Genomic DNA, 18094 nt, shown 5'->3' on the forward strand with positions numbered 1-18094 from the left:
GCTGGGTCATATGGCAGTTCTATTTCCAGTTTTTTAAGGAATCTCCACACTGTTCTCCATAGCGGCTGTACTAGTTTGCATTCCCACCAACAGTGTAAGAGGGTTCCCTTTTCTCCACACCCCCTCCAGCATTTATTGCTTGTAGACTTTTGGATAGCAGCCATCCTGACTGGCGTGTAATGGTACCTCATTGAGGTTTTGAGTTGCATTTCTCTGATAATGAGTGATGTTGAGCATCTTTTCTTGTGTTTGTTAGCCATCTGTATGTCTTCTTTGGAGAAATGTCTGTTTAGATCTTTGAGCTACAGGAGTTGCTTGTATGTTTTCGAGATTAATCCTTTGTCTATTTCTTCATTTGCTATTATTTTCTCCCATTCTGAAGGCTGTCTTTTCACCTTGCTTATAGTTTCCTTTGTTGTGCAAAAGTTTTTAAGTTTCATTAGGTCCCATTTGTTTAGTTTTGCTTTTATTTCCAATATTCTGGGAGGTGGGTCATAGAGGATCTTGCTGTGATTTATGTCGGAGAGTGTTTTGCCTATGTTCTCCTCTAGGAGTTTTATAGTTTCTGGTCTTACATTTAGATCTTTAATCCATTTTGAGTTTATTTTTGTCCTTCACCTTTTTTTGAAGACTGGGATGAGAGCTGTACTACTTTACTTAAGCTCCATAGAAGCTTCAAGATCATTTCTTATGTTTATTAATTACTGCTGACCATCACGGTAACACCTGGGTTATTACAGACCTGGGGATCAGCCAGATCCTATAGACATTCAAGTTCTAACAGAGCTGGAACAAATTCGTCATGTCCCTTTTGTTCTTTTTGGTCATTTTCACACCATCAAGGCAGTACTTTTCAAAGCACTTTACAAATTACTAAGGAAGCATGAAAACAGCAAAATTCAGTTCTCATTTTACATTGCTTTCAATTGGACAGCAATGACTTGGTGGTACAATCCCCAAACCATTTGAAGTGAAGGGCAGAACACTGTGTGTTTTCAGAGGCCTGAATTCTCCCTTTGATCCTAAAACTAGGTGATCATCTACGAGACACAAAACTGAGAATTTAGATATTCAAGACACTTATGACTGTAACCTGTCAAAGAACAAAAAACAAATAACTAAGACAAAAAGTGATCCTGGAAATACTAGCATTTAAGTACCATCTTGGGGTTGAATATCTTTCTGAGGATAGCTTTGAGTAGGGGAACACCTGGATGCTCTTTAGCTCCTTGACAATCTCTCTAAGATAATTAAGACTTTCAGATACCCCAGTTAAAATTGTTCAAAAATGCTAAAAACTTCCTCTAAAAAGGAAAAGAACATGCTATAGACAAAAAAGACTTTTAAATGATCCTAAAAGTAACATCATAAAGCTCTAGGGCTCCAGTAAGAATGAGATACTACAAATCTTAATGATTTAAGGTCTGTAGAAAAACTCCCGGTTGATTTTGCTCCACGGCGGTATTCTCTCTCATTGCATAAAGCTGGATTTGCCTTCTTTGGTGAGGAATCATCTTAACATCTTAACCCAGAGCTTCATTTTCCTGAAGAGATCAGATGCTTCCAGAAATCAACAGTGGAAGCATACCGGCTCAGTCCTTCTCAGAGTCCGTTTCTATGCAGTGATGTGTACGTCCTCTATGCACCATCAGTGTGCTCTCCAGTCTCTTCTGGACTGAATGGCTCAGCTATAAAGCCCCACGTTGACTGACTGGGCAGATGTGCATACATTCCATGCTGCGGATCCAGCACCGCTCCCTCTCTTGCTAACAGTCCCCAGGATTGTCAGGGTGCGAGGAATGCTGTGGAAAGGGCCTGTGATCCAAGCACTGGGTGGTCCTGTCCTCCTCTGAGTGTCTGATTGTATTCATGCCCACGGTGTGTTGATGTGCTCCACGGCCGTCTGCAGCCGCCACGCCCTTACCTCCCCGTCCCGGGGGTCAGCGCCGGCAGTGGCCGTGTGTACCTCTGCCCTGTGGTCACGGAAGGGGCCACGCTCCACGGTGACAGCTGCCCTTGAACCCAGAAGCCACTGTAGGAAGAGCGGGTGACAGAGAAACAGCTCCAAGACAGAGCTGGATTTACACTGAATGTTTACCCTAGAGAAATTCTTTTAAGCTAAAAGAGACTCAAACTGGAAAAAAAACTAAGATATTTTTGTCTAAAACTTTTAAGTACTTTCCCCTCAGATACCCAGTTGGTACCAGATTCAGGAAGAATTTTAACTGTCATAGAAAATAAAGGATGCTTAAATTTCTTCTTTTATGCAGATATAAATATGGTAGGTAAATCATGACACTCATCCATATTCCCCTTCAAAAAATATGTCAAAATTTAAAAGATGAGGATAGCAAACTTGGATTCACTTTGATTTATCAATTAAAGAAGTCATTCACAGCCTATACTACTTCATTATTTTTGTCACACCTAGAAACTGATCATGACACCCAAATATGTCCTGATGATATAATGGAAAAATAGTTCTAAACTGTCCTGATATCAAAATCTCAGAGGAAAATCCTCCCAGTGACAGCCTGGTATCCTGTGGGGCAAAAAGCATTGTAGATATACCTATCCATTTGATACATTTTTCAGACCTCTGGGATAGAGCTCAAGTATGAGTAGCTTTAACTAAACGTACCCTGTGATACTGACACTTGGAACGGAGGGCACACTGGAATTCCATACGCACGGCCTCCGGCGGGACCATCGGCATCCTGTCTACCCAAAAGACAAGAGAGAAAAGACGCCACATACACAGCCACCAGTGGGACCATCGTGCGGCCGGTGTAGCATGAGACAGAAAGACACAGGCAGCCACGCCTGCAACGGTGCCCATTACACGCTCCATTACTATCTTTCACTTGTTAGTGGGCGCTGCATACTGACACTCACTAACCTAAGGCTTTACAGCATCTAGAAAAGAAACACATTGCTTGCTTTCTCTGTTCACAGGAAGTCCCGTTTCGCAGAGTGACCTGATCTGCACTCAGCTTCGGTGTCTGTGTGTCAGTCCACAAAGGCTTTTTCATCCTTAATCAGATTAGCAAGGAGCAGTATCTAGCTTCAGTACCAGATCGGGGCCACGATCATTCCTTCCTTTTTTTCTAGCCTTTTTTCTCTTTCAGGACCTAGCTGGGATCAAACAGAAAGGGCTCAAATTTAGGACTCCATGCTATTGAGTCTTTTGGTTTCCAGGGAAAATTCCCATGAAGCATTTTTGCATTAACATATGAAAGGGGTTACTACAGACTGCTGAATAATTAAGTGTGGCTCCCATTTTTATTCTTTCCTGTTAAAATTGCTGAACTGGCATATGGTAATCTGAGAACACTTTCTTTAAAAACAAACTGTTGTAAGCTAATTCAATACTGAAAATTATTTGGATTTCTTCTAACCAATATCTTATGCACACAGTCATTCATTTCTTCTCTCTCAGCAGATTGACAGTCTGGAGTTCCAGGACTTGATCTCCTCTTAGCCGTTTTTCTCTCCTCTCTTCTTACATTCTCTGGATAGATGCAGCTTTGACCATTATTCAACCTTTACCACAAATAAATATAAAAATCAAAACTTATTAGAATGTTTTTCGTGGTGAGCACTAAGCTTACAGCCCTTCTCCTCCTCACCAAGTCAGGGATCCTGAGTGCGCCTTCAGGCTCATCTGCTTCTCCCAGCTCTTCCAGCTTTCCTGGCCTTCCTGGCCGTGGCCCATCCACTCCCCAGCTCTCCCTCCCGGAGCTCACACGTCAGGGATCCTGAGTGTGCCTGCAGGCTCATCCTGTCTCTCCTTTCCGGCTGTGGTCCGTCCGCTCCGCTCCCCAGCTCTCCGTCCCGGAGCTCCTCTCAGCCTCTCTGCACCTCTCCTCTGGTTACCAGACCTTCCGCACTCAGGTCTCTGATGAAGCTCCGTCTCTATCTTCTGCTAGGGAATGGTGACATAAGCTCTCCCTCTAAGATTTCCTCTAGTTCGGGCTAGTCACTCCTGCTGCTGCTCCACAGACTTCATAGAAAGGGTGAAGACCATCCAACCACTCACCACTTATAAAAGTCCTAGAGGGTTTAACGTGATAACCTGAGTAGATGGTATAAGGGCACAGTATGTTTCTTTCGGATAACAGCACACAGACCAGGACTGGTATATTCAGTATCTCCCCTTCTCCGTCTCTTTCTTTCTCCCTCCTCCCCTGGGGCTTCCCTGGTGGCTCAGAGAGTAAAGAATCTGCCTCAATGCAGGAGACCTGGGTTTAACCCCTGGGTCGGGAAGATACCCAGAAGAAGGGAATGGCTACCCACTGCAGTATTCCTGCTTAGAGAAGTCAATGGACAGAGAAGCCTGGTGGGCTACAGTCCACGGGGTTGCAGAGCCGGACACGCCTGAGTGATGAACACTTGCACTCTACGCCCCCAGCTCTTAGGGGTAAATTACGGCAGCCGTTCCGTGAGCTGCGGCCTTAGTACACATACTCCCCTTGCACCAGCTTGCCTCTAAATTATGGTATTATTTTTTAAAAAGCAACAAAATGCCTGTGAAAGATCAATATAATGAGAAGATAGATAAGTGAGCTGAATTGTGATGGATTCCAGCAGCGTTTCTATCAAAAAAAAAAAAAATCAAACTAGAATGACTAAGTTTCTCTAAGAACATCCAGACTTCCAAGTGGATCTCTGAATGGTAAAGCATACAAATCAGGCCAAGATTAACATTCTACCCAGTTATCTCTCTTCTCTTGTAGACATATACTTGTCACAAACTCAATAGAAATATCCCTGTTTCTGTTCCAGGGTACCTAGCTTAATAGCAATAGCCCCTATGAAAATCAATAGGTTCCAACAGACAGAACGCTTGGCGTTTCACTTCACTTGACACAGCTTGTTATCTGCAAGCTACTTTCCTTAATGTGTTCTGAGACCTCAATTGGGCCCAAAAAGTCTATTTGAGCTAGTGATTTATCATTGTCCTCGCTATCACTGACCAAGGGCGACCTTAACTGCACTTCTAGAGCCTACCTATGAGTGGTTCAAAGTAGCTACATTTAAAGTATTAGCAAAGTTTAATAGATGCATATCTTTAACCCTGATTAACCTAGCCATCATTCTTACCTATGTCACAGAAATTGAGAGCAAATGGCCTATGATCAGTTTTCCATGTTCCCAAAGGTTAGACAGAAAGAGATAAGAGCAGGTAACCTTCAGTTTACTGAGTGGAATCAATGGCATTACTTCCATTCCAGAACTGAAGAAGCTGAAAACTCCTCTAATGGAGATGTCCTAGAGATCCAGCTACTGAGAGTTTGAGGTAGGCCTGCGTGCTTTCTGCAATTCAGTCTAGAGCAACCTTTTAAAGTCTGCTGCGGCAGCACAGTTACAGGCTCCAAGATCTACTTCGTAAGGACATCAGGAAAGAGGAACACGAGCTAAAGACTAACTCACAGAATGACCAGCAAAGCACAATGTGTAGCTCTTCAACCAGCTGAGAAGAGATTAAAAGCCTCTTTTAGCCTTTGGGCATTTAATGAAAATTTTGTAAAAGTTAGAAACATTTCCCAAGTGAATGTTAAATTATTCAAGAAAAGCTTTTCCAGTAATCTATAGGTAACTTTATATTATAATAACTAAAATATGACAACATTTAGACCCAGAACACGTTCCTCACTACAGATCAAGAGACAGTGCTCCAACGTCAAGAATCAGAATAAAACAGGAGGGTTGAATCTAGGAATCATGGGCATCCAAGATTTAAGTATGGGGTCATATGACCAGAAATCTTTAGTATCACAATAAATTTTATCAATAATAGTAAAATAGGGGGTGGATGAATCGGGAGATCAAGATTGACATATATACATTATTGATACTATGTATAAAAGAGATAAATAGTGAGAACCTACTGCATAGCTCAGGAAACCCTGCTCAGTACTCTGGTGACCTAAAGGGGAAGGAGATCGGAAAACACGGGGTGTATGTATATGTATAGTGGACTCACTTTACTGTGAAGCAGAAACTAACACAACATTGTAAAGCAACTCTACGCCAATAAAAATTAATTTTAAAAAGACACATATCCATTTTCAGCAGATTATTTTAAAAGGACTCCCAAAATGATATAATTTATTCATACAGCAGTATACAGCATATATGGTGGCTCACTGCTTAGTTTTCAATAAAGCTAATGAAAACATTAGAATTACACAGAATAAGATAGCACTCAGTTCAGTTCAGTTCAGTTCAGTCGCTCAGTCGTGTCCGACTCTTTGTGACCCCACGAATCACAGCACGCCAGGCCTCCCTGTCCATCACCAACTCCCAGAGTTTACTCAAACTCATGTCCATCGAGTCTGTGACACCATCCAGCCGTCTCATCCTCTGTCATCCCCTTCTCCTCCCGCCTTTAATCTTTCCCAGCATCAGGGTCTTTTCAAATGAGTCAGCTCTTCCCATCAGGTGGCCAAAGTATTGGAGTTTCAGCTTCAGCATCAACTTCCAGTGAACACCCAGGACTGATCTCCTTTAGGATGGACTGGTTGGATCTCCTTGCAGTCCAAGGGATTCTCAAGAGTCTTCTCCAACACCATAGTTCAAAAGCATCAATTCTTTGGTGCTCAGCCTTCTTCACAGTCCAACTCCCACATCCATATGTGACCACTGGAAAAACCATAGCCTTGACTGGACAGACCTTTGTTGGCAAATAATGTCTCTGCTTTTTAATATGCTGTCTAGGTTGGTCATAACTTTCCTTCCAAGGAGTAAGCATCTTTTAATTTCATGGCTGCAATCACCACCTGCAGTGATTTTGGAGCCCCAAAAAATAAAGTCAGCCACTGTTTCCACTGTTTCCCCATCTATTTGCCATGAAGTGATGGGACCAGACGCCATATTGTGATATAAGATACCTGTGTGGTTATTGTTGTTGTTCAGTTTCTAAGTTGTGTCTGACTCTTTGTGACCCCACCTATTACAACTAATAATAGAAAAATGCTCACCATTTATTATATGCTCCCTAGGTACTGAGAAATATTTTACATAAATTATCTCTTTGTAGTTGTTAGTAAAATGCCATGAACTAGATGTTCTTAAACCCATTTCACAGATGAAGAAACTAACATTAAGAGATGCACATATCTGCTGTAAAGTCGTCCAGATAGTGATGGCGGAAGTAATCCTGAACTCAGGCTGCTTGGCTCCACAGTCCATGATCTTACCGCACAACTAAGCCGTTCCTATGGAGAGTCAGGAGACTGAGATGGGCTCTCAGAGTCGTAATCTCTGAATCTACACACTGAGACTAACCTTAGATTCCATATTGGGTATTCATAGAAGGATTTTACAGTAAACGGAACGCAGTCATTTTAAGGGCTGAGCCACATAGCTATAAATGTCATCAGGATTTCAGAATTCAAATATTTATCTCCAAAACTCCAGGGACACTATAAATGATTGATGATCATAATTTTCTTAAATCTCAACCAGTTCCTGAAAATGAGTCATATTGATACAGCTGAAGTGTGATTATTTACACACACCCCAAGGTTTGTACTCTTAGGAAAAGAGATGTTTATGACTTGTTCCTCTATTATCCCAAAATTCTTCAAAAGTTGTGATTCCATTTAACTCAGCAAAAGTCAGTCCAGACTGAAGGTTCCATCTGCTTAATCTGTTCCAATTTTGACACTTTCTTGAATCTATTTTTTCCTTCTACACAGTTTTAAGTTCAGCATTTTCAAAAGTCTTGTAATACCAACAATGTCCTGTCAGAATCCTTTAATATCCCAAAGTTGTCCACCTGAGGATGTAGCTTATGAAAATCCTTCTCCTCTATTTCAATTTCCTCTAAATATCACATGAAATGGAGATGACAAAAGGCTCATGAGTGAAAGAAAATGGCAAGACTTGTTTCCTTTACCCTGGACTTGCTTTACAAAGTCTGCAGTTCCCCTGATGTTAGTCCTTACATGCAAGGTAGCGAGTTACTAATGGGCAGCAGAGATGGCACTGGCTGTGAACCTGTGTTTCAAAATAAAAAGTTACAAAATGAGATACTCTTCCCAGGAGGAGAGTAGGCATGCCACTTCAAGTGACTTGATGACTTCTTTGGTCCAAGGATCTCTAATGCTATTTTGAAAAAAATTTCAAAATAAACCACCTATAGGAGTGGGTTGCTATTTCCTTCTCCAGAGGCTCTTCCCGACCCAGGGACTGAACCTGGGTCTCCTGTATTGCAGGCAATTTTTTTTTTTTAACCATTTGAGCCACCAGGGAAGTCCAAACAACCCAAAGAACCCTTCAATTCATTTTCCTTCTTGTTCACTTTCACTACTATCGAAGCTTTATCCTCATTAACAATGCAGTGAGATAAATGGATCTTGTTTCTGGAAGCGCTCAGGAGTTTCAGTACAGTAAAAAGTTGGCTCAACTATTAATACCATTTTCTGTTTTCTGGCACTTCAATACCTCTATAATAGAGTCACTGTTGTTTATCACAACATTTAGAAACTGTAAGATCTTGAAACACTTTCTGAATGGCCAAAGAAAAGTTAAGTTGAACAAGATCTCAATGGTAAAGTATGTTTTAAAACAAATTTTTTGTTAGGAGAATTTTTTCATACACTAAAATTTTGAAATACCAGCATGAACATTAGTATATTGTCCTAATTAGTAACTATTGATTTCTGTCATATTTTCTTTCTCTCTCCCCTTATGTGCACACACATACACACATTTTTTGGTTGAGAATTATTTGAAACTAAGTTGCAGACATTAATAATGTTGGTCATTATTAATGTATTCTAAATCTAGAAATGAAAGTTATCTATAGATAAAGAACATGGTATTATATCCATATATTCATTGATAACAATAAGCCTTTGACTGTGTGGATCACAACAAACTATGGAAAGTTCTTAAAGAGATGGGAATACCAGACCACCTTACCTGCATCCTGAGAAACCTCTATGCAACAGTTAGGTCAAGAAGCAACAGTTAGAACCAGACATGGAACAATGAACTGGTTCAAAATTGGGAAAGGAGTACATCAAGGCTGTATATTGTCACCCTGCTTATTTAACTTCTATGCAGACTGCCTGGCGGTAGGATCCCCCTGGTGGCTCAGATGGTAAAAGCATTTGCCTACAATGCAGGAGACCTGGGTTTGATCCCTGGGTTGAGAAGATCCCCCTGGAGAAGAAAAACGGCAACCCACCCCAGTACTCTTGCCTGGAAAATCCCACGGATGGATGGAGGAGCCTGGTAGGCTACAGTCCATGGAGTCGCAAAGAGTCAGACACGACTGACTTCACTTTCACTTTTCACTTTTTATGCAGACTACATCATGTGAAATGCCAGGTTGGATGAAGCACAAGCTGGAATCAAGATTTCTCCTGTCTGGAATCAATGCCAGGAGAAATATCAGTAACCTCAGATATGCAGATGAGACCACCCTAATGGCAGAAAGCAAAGAGAAATTAAAGAGCTTCTTGATGAGGGTGAAACAGGAGAAGGAAAAAGCTGGTTTAGAACTCAATATTCAAAAAAAGAAGATCATGGCATCTGGTCCCATCACTTCATGACAAATAGATAGGGAATAAATGAAAATACTGACAGATTTTATTTTCTTGGGCTCCAAAATCACTGCAGACTGTGACTGCAGCTATGAAGCAAGCCATAACGCTTGCTCCTTGGAAGAAAAGCTATGACAAATCTCGACACCATATTAAAAAGCAGAGATGTCACTTTGCCCACAAAGGTCCATATAGTCAAAGGTATGGTTTTTCTATTAGTCATGTCCTGATGTCAGAGTTGGACCACAAAGAAAGCTGAGTACTGAAGAATTGATGCTCTCGAATTGTAGTGCTGGAGAAGACTCTTGAGAGTCTTAAGACAGCAAGGAGATTGAACTGGCCCATTCTAAAGGAAATCAACCCCGAATATTCACTGAAACGACTGATGCTGAAGCTCCAATACTTTGGCAACCTGATGTGAAGAGCTGACTCATAGGAAAAGACCCTGATGCTGGGAAAGATTGAGGGCAGAATAAGGGGGTGAGAGAGAATGAGATGGCTGGATAGCATCATTGATTCAATGGACACGAGGTCTGTGCAAACTCCGAGAGATAGTGAAGAACAAGGAAGCCTGGCGTGCTACAGTTCATGGGATCGCAAAGAGTCGGACATTATTGAATTGCTGAACAACATAAAATATATGGTAATTTAAAATATTTTTGTTATAATTACTGTTTATTTCCTGCAATAATGTTTTATTAGCCAAAATACCCAACTGTCTGAATGTTACAATTTACTTTATGTTTATTATCATATCAACTCTGTCCTGTGTCTATCCACTGATGGAATATGGATTTATTCGTGAGAGCAGATGCTTTAGTCTGACTTCTGATAGATTAATTAGAGTCTTTGTCTTTTACCCAGACATATGAGTTCTTAATGGGTTGGCAATGATAATCAGAGTGTTTTATAGGGGGAATAAGTCCCTTACTGCCAATATAAACTAAATCCTTCCTAGTTAAGCTATGAGAAAGTAACATAATATTGCCACAAAATGAAATTTGGGTAAACTGTCCTGAAAATCTCTTTAACAGATCCCAGGAAAGAGGATTATTGGTATCAAATAATTAACTTGTTGAAGAAATAGGAAAGTTTTCTTTGACTTAAAAACATTTATATATGAATCTGATCACCTATAAAATGGATGGGTTTTATGTTCATTAGCTTCTTCATTGTGACAAAAATTTTATTCAACTTCAGATAGATTATTGAATGGAATATTTTGAAATTCACCTTAGAGGTGCTATTTTATAGATAGTATTCTGGGTGAAATTGTATCCCTCTCCAAAATATGTTGAACTCCTAACCCCTAATCCTTAAAAATGAGACTTTGGGAATGAGTTGTTGTAAATATGAGTAGTTAGTTTAAGATGAGCTCATATTGGAGTAGGGTGGGCCCCTAATCCAACAGAACTGATGTCTTTATAAGAAGGAAATTTGAACACAGACATGCAGAGAGGGACGATGGTAGGAAGACATGCAAGAAGACTGCCACGTGATGAAAACAGAGATGCAACGGCCCATCAAGGAGCACCCAGAACCGCTGACTGTCTGCAGAAGTCAGGAGAGAGGCTCCCTCAGTGCCCGCAGAAGGAACCAACCCTGCTATCCCGCTGATTTCAGAACTCTAGAACTCAAAGCTGGAAAAAAAATTTTAATTGTTCTAAGCCATCCAGTTTATGGTAGTTTATTGTATCAAACCTAAGAATCCTCATAGATAGTTGAGAAGTGATAGATAGATAGATAGATGTAAATAATCTTTCAAATCTCTTAAATTCAGGGCTGGTCATAAATGAGGACCCAAGGAATTATCCAGTGAAGTAATATAGTAGCCCCAAAGTTGTCAGTTGAACCACATAACTGTCATTTTTATAGGTCAAGAATAGTTTAACTGATGAAATTTTATGTGGCTCAATCTAATAAATAGATTTCATAAATGGTTCAAGTTTTCTGAACCCCCCTTTCCCCCTCAAGAGCAGATCATAAACTGAATTTGCTAGAATACTTCACTTCCCCTGCGTTACTTTCCCTCTATAAATAGATTCTTAGGCTTTGCTCATTTCTTTTGGGGAAGGAAGTTCTGTCTTCGTGACCTTATAGAATTAAACACTGAGGCAACTGCTCTTTGGGGTTTTGCCTGCTATTCCTCTTGCTTACACAACTCTGGGCAAGGCTGATTCCGGGAGACAATGCTGGGAATCCAGCTAACTCATGTTCAAAGCTCAGTCTTCTCCAGGGATTTCTATCATTCCATTTGACACCTCAATAACTGTGTCTGACAACCTCTGCCTCACAGTGACGCTCTGCAGCGCCATCTGACACTTGCTTCTCATCCACATCTTCTTTCTGCCTGTCTTCTGAGGAAGATGCTTCCATGAGAGGTGGAGAAGAGTAGACAGGCAGGGCAAATCTGAGCTTTACTTTCCCAGTGAATGAGAGTCATGAACCTACCAAATGTCTTCACTTATCACTTATTCCAATTCATCCAAAGATCTTTGACATAAGCAAATACTGACTAAATCAACCCTTTGTCCTTGGCAATTCTGAGCATTCACAAGTCATTTCTGAATACTTATTCTCCTAGATGTTTATATAGCTAGTGCCTTTTATAGTTTCCTCAACTATGAAAATAAAATAACCACACACAAATTTTACTGACAATTTTTTAACCATTAAGAAAAGATACAACCAAGTCCAAAAACATCTCTTGTGTGACCACTGCTAAAGCATGCTAAATAATTTTCATAAAAGTAGATGTTTAACATGAGTTGAGCAAGCTCCAGGAGTTGGTGATGAACAGGGAGGCCTGGCATGCTGCAGTCCACAGGGTCGCAAGCAGTCGGACACGGCTGAGTGACAGAACTGAACTGAACTGAGATGTTTAATAGAAAATTCTCTTTCATAAAATTTTAATACTCCTTAGTTCAAATACATTTTGTGACTATAAGAAATTGATTTAAGAGAAAATTTCAAATCTTACTGAGGAAAAGATCCCTCTGCATTCTGGAATCATCGCCTACAGCAAATGGGAAATTCAGAAGAAAGAGCTTATTAGGAGCAACTGCCATTTAAACTACTACCTTCCTCAGTTACACTGCTCTTGTTAGTTGAATGGCCTTAAATTCTAACAGATTGTTTCAAAATGTCATTCTGCTTCTATTTGACTGAATACCTTGTGCCATTATTCTCTTACTCATTACATGAGAGTCTAAAATTTCCCTGTGCCAGACAATACATCAACAGCTGGTGATATTAAGTTGCCTTTGTGAAAAAAAACCTTGGCCTCAAAGAGGTATTATTTGATTTCAAAAGTTATGATATGTCTCTTCTCAGCATATGTTACAGCTGGGTTTTCAGAAGTATATATATTTCACATATTTGCTCACATAAAATTTGACAAAGGAAGGATTCACTACAAAAGAATATACTGTCTTTCGTGGTTTTATAAGGGGAAATTTACCTAAGGACAGAAAGTATAAGTAGGGCATTACAATGACAAATCCCCCCTGAGGCACCAGAGTATAAAATGCCAGTATTACATACTGGTATCTGAATTTTGACCTCTCACCTTAGCATTTCGTACTTACTGGAGATGAGCCTAAGTAACCTTTGCCCCCTCAGCTCATCTACAAGTAAGGGGAAAAAAAACAAAAACCAATATGATAACAAAATCCTTCCTTCTTATTCAAATATAAACTTTTTAGATGAGCAGATTAAGTCCCAGATACATTAGCATTTGTCTGATTGCAGTTTACTGAAGCAAAAGCACCATCTGAAAATCAAGTTAGAAGCTGATGACTTCTTTAACAAATGCTTCTATTTGTGTTTCATTTGGGTGTTTTTAAATAGCAAGCTTTTCTAGTACATTAAGTGATACATTAAGTGATTGGAGATTAAATATATATCTCTGCAAACATGACAGGTATACAAAGCAAAGTTTACCTGGAAACTCTAAATCTTTTTCCATTCCCTACTTCTCTCCCCCACAGCCATATCTAACTTGGGATCCAGCTGCTTTCAAAGAATCACAGTTTCCATCAGAAAACAACTCATCCGGCTGTCCTTTCACAAACATGATCCAAGCGAGTGAGCTGCACATCTCAGTTCTCTGGCCCTTTGTCCTTTGGATCAGGGCTCCTGGCTTCTCAGGTCACGTATCCCTTAGAGACGTTATTATATAATGAAATAAACTTACTGTTTTCTTTAACACTTTGAGAGCATAAGGCTTCTGGGTCCCCTTCTGTTTGCATCTGTACACAATGGATGTAGCACCCCTTGAGGGGGAAAAAAAGACAAAAAGAAAATGTTATGCTCTCCGTAAGAAATTAAGGGGAAAGCTTGAAAATAAGTATCTCTTGCAGTTACCCTCATAACTGACAAATGTTTTACATTCTACTACAGGACTTGACAGACTTGAGAGGACTTTTTCTGTATAATTAAGGATACTGCGCTCAATTTCCTGTTTGCTTTTCTACTTCTAGTCCATCTCTGCACAAGTGACCTGCTGCATTTAGTCACGTCTGGAGCAAACCCGCTCCTCAGGTAAACACAGATTTTGTAGGACCTCTACCCAGTCTCACAGCCTCTGACCCTTCCTGAAGGCAGGCACCTGGAGTACAACAAAGGTCATGGCTTCAGGGGGAGGTTTCAGGGGGAGGTTTCAGCCCAGCACTAGGCCGTGAAGGTCAGGAAAGTCTCCACTACTTGGCAAGGGTACTTGGGGGCCTTTGAGAATTTACACTACATCACCGGTGTCAGGAAGCATTAAAAATGAGGCTTCCTGTGTGCTGCTTTGGATCTGTCAGGAATCCTCTGGTCCTTATTAATTCCTGAATATTCAGGAATCAAGAGGAGAGGCACGCCTTTCCCGGGGCTGAGGAATCCAGGCATGTCCTTCCTTAGTTTTTCAATACGGTGATAAGTACCCTCTTCCTTTTTATGAACCATATGGTAAAAGTGATTGTTTACGACTCTCTCTCTTTGATAAGGGTCGACTTAGGTTTTGTAAGTCTGGAATTTTAATCTTTATCTTTGCTGAGAATAACTACCTTGTAAGACAGTATATATGCCCACACCATGTTGATTAAAACACCTTTGCTCCATCAGAGCTTGGATCCCCGTGTCTTTCTCTCTTTCTTTCTCTTCCTCTCTTTCTCTTTATCTCTCTATTTCTGGCTGATTTCCTGAAACGCGAAAGCCGGCTGTGTAACCCAGGGAATATTAGCCTCTTTCCTTCTTTAACTTTCTCATCATTGACTCCGGACTTCTGATCCATTAAAGGACCAATAGCTGGTACCCTGCTATTCTCCCAAAACCAGTGTTAGCCCTATAGAGATACTGGTTCCTTTGTTTTGGTGAATACTGTTACCACTTACACATGCACTAGCAAAATTGGTTATGTGAAAGGTCCAGGAGAAAATACTATTGAAATGGTTAAAGATATACAGAGAAAAAGCAGATTTATCCCTCTATAGAAAATTTGAAGACGTACAGAAACTTTTTACCTGTAAAGGAGAATGGTAAGAAGAGACTCAGTAACTATCTTTATCTATGTGACACGCGTGTGAAGTCACTAAAAAGGAACATTAAAAGCAGGGCACTGTGGTCCCGCTGCACCCTCTCCAGTCACGAGAGCAGGAGAACAAGACAGAGACAGAAGGACACCACACAGGCTCAGGACAACCTCAGAGAGAGAACTGCAGATAAATCTCAAAGTAAGGTCAGCTGAAGCAAACTCGTCAGACTTTGAAGATTAGGCCAAAGGACTAAGGAAGGTATCTTATGATACATTCACTCTAATGGTTCAGAAATTCTAAGAACAAAAGAAATTTACAAATCAAACATATTCCTAGCTACCTTTGCACATTAAATTTTTAAGAGCCTCCAAGAGTCAGGAATTGGTGATGTAAATGTTAATAGGTAAGAACAATTCCAACACACTTAAAAACTTGGGGGGAAGACATATCACATACACAAAGAAATAGAGTTGCAATGGAATAAATGAAGGTAAATATAAAATTCTACTTTATTTTTAATTGCTCTAAATGATTTCTATGTAAAGCAAAAACACTAACAACTCATTGTGTTTACAGTGTATGTAGAAGTAAGAGGTATGACAACATGGCACAAAGAGTAGGGGAAGAAAGTGAGAAAATCCTGCTAAACCCTCATACCGCAGGTTAAGTAGTGTGCCTTTTTCTATAGTAGACTCTGATTAACTAAAGATGTATACTATACAACCCAGGGCAATGAGTGAAATAAAAACTAAAATTTTTACAAAACAAAATAAAATTTTTAAAATAAAAAAGTCAATAAGGAAGCTAAAATGGAATCAATAATGAAGTACTTGGGGGACAAAACAAAAGAAGAGATTAAAAACAAAACAACTTACAATATGGTATATTTTAGTCCCATCATATAAATATTACATCAAATGTGAACTTTATAAGCATATCAATTAAAAAACAAAGATCATCAGTCACATGCTAAAACAGACTGCACTTAATCTTCAGCCTCAATTTGTAGCCATGATCCGAACAGATAATTCCATATTGTTTTAGGGAAATTTTGTTTATGCTCAAAATCTACCACTCTAGGGTACCTTCCACAATTTTGGACATGTATAAACTCCTTCAGTCAGTGATTTGCTTCTAATGAACAATTTATTACTTCAGGTTCAAAAAAAAAGACCATCATATTACATGAAAAAACCAAGACCAAACTCTACATTGTTTATAATATACCCATTTGATATATAAAGTGTAAAAAGGTTAAAAATAAAATGATAGAAAAGAGATACTATGCAAACACTAAACAAAGCAGGGGTAACTCCATTAAAATCATGCCAACCAGACTTCAGAATAAAGACAGAGATGAACATGGCTTAATTATAATGTTAAGAGGGCAATTCCCCCAAAGGACATTACAAAGGTCAGAGTGTATGCACCTAACAACAGAACTTCAAAATACAGGAAGCAAAAGCTGATACAACTGAAAGGAGAAATAGACAACCCCCCAAATACAGTTGGAGACATCACTGCACTCTCTCAGCAGTTAACAGAGAAAGCAGAAAAATTACCACCAAAGATATGGAGGATATGAACAACATTATCAACCAAACTAAGCTAAATGACTTTTAGAGAACACTACGCAAAACAGCAGAATATACCTTCTTCTTGAAGTTAATACATTCATAGCCTCTATTTCCTGACAGTATAAAGAGAGTGGTATTGAAGGAAGAATAGACTTGTAGATAAGTGGAATGGAAAAAAGAATCCAGAAATAGTTATACATATACATGTCTAATTGGTTTCTGACAAAGGTAAACAGGCAATTTAGTGGAGAAAGGTAAATAGGCAATTCAGTGGAGAAAGTTACAGTCCCTCCAACAATAAATAGTGCTGGAATAACTGGATACATATATGCAAAAAACAAAGGCAAAACAAAAAGCCTTTATCCAAGCACCACTCTACCAAAAAATTACTCAATGGATCATAAGTACAAGTGCAAAACCACTTGTACTTAATTGTACATAATTCTGAAAAAAAAAAAAGAAGAAGAAGAAAGATTTCTGACCATTAGTTAGGAAACGATTTCTTACATACACAATCAAAAGTGTGTGCTAAGTCACTTCAGTTATGTCCGACTCTTTGCTGGACTGTAGCCCAGCAGGCTCCTCAACTCATGGGATTCTCCAGGCAAGAATACTGGAGAGGGTTGCCATTCCCTTCTCAAGTAGATCTTCCCGACCCAGAGATTGAACCCAAGTCTCATGTCTCCTGCATAGGCAGGCAGGTTCTTTACCACTAGCACCACCTGGGAAACTCACAACCAAAAGTGCAGTAATTGAAAGAACAAATAAACTGGACTTCATTTACCTTAAGAAAGCTTGCCTTTTGAAAGTCACTGACAGTGAGAAATTTTTTATAATCATATATCTGATAAAGGACTTGTCTCTAGAATTAGAAACTAAGTCCAGTAGTAAGAAAATAATGCATGTTTAAGATGGGCCAGAGACTGGAATATATACCTCACCAAAGAAAATATATGAATGGCAAAAAGCACAAAGAAAGATGCTCAACACCATTAGACATCAGGGTAATGTAAATTAAAACCACAAAGAGATACAACTACACTCGTCCTGGAACACCTAAGAAAAGAGAGAGTATCATGACTGGCAAAGCCAGATGCAGAGCACTGGGCTCATACACCGCCGAAGAAGTGAGCAATGATGCAGCCACTTTGGAAAACAGCTTGGCAGTTTCTTATAAAATTAAGAATACCATGCGATTGAAAGCTATGTTCGTTCACAAACTTGAACACGAATCTTTATAGCAGCTTATTATTAATCAGGAAACACTGCAAACAACTCCCATATCCCTCAGCTGAGAAATGAGTAGAATACTATCCATAAATAAAAAGAAATGAACAAGAATCAGACAACAACATGGATGATTATCTAATATAGCATCCTAAGTGAAAGAAGCCAGGGTCCAAAGGATATAAACTGCATGACTCCACTTAATATAAAGGGAAGT

At 39.7% G+C, this 18094-nt stretch overlaps 1 protein-coding gene across 1 annotated transcript in view; it reads right to left on the reverse strand.

Moving 5' to 3' along the window:
* Positions 1 to 18094, reverse strand: part of CAMK4 (calcium/calmodulin dependent protein kinase IV) — a 246675-nt gene that overhangs the window by 111292 nt on the left and 117289 nt on the right. The window contains exon 2 of the mRNA XM_043464487.1: positions 13753 to 13831. Within this exon, the coding sequence (XP_043320422.1) occupies positions 13753 to 13831 (79 nt within the window). The remainder of the gene's footprint in view (positions 1 to 13752; positions 13832 to 18094) is intronic.

The sequence above is a fragment of the Cervus canadensis genome, chromosome 4 (assembly GCF_019320065.1).
Source record: "Cervus canadensis isolate Bull #8, Minnesota chromosome 4, ASM1932006v1, whole genome shotgun sequence".
Lineage (NCBI taxonomy): Eukaryota > Metazoa > Chordata > Mammalia > Artiodactyla > Cervidae > Cervus > Cervus canadensis.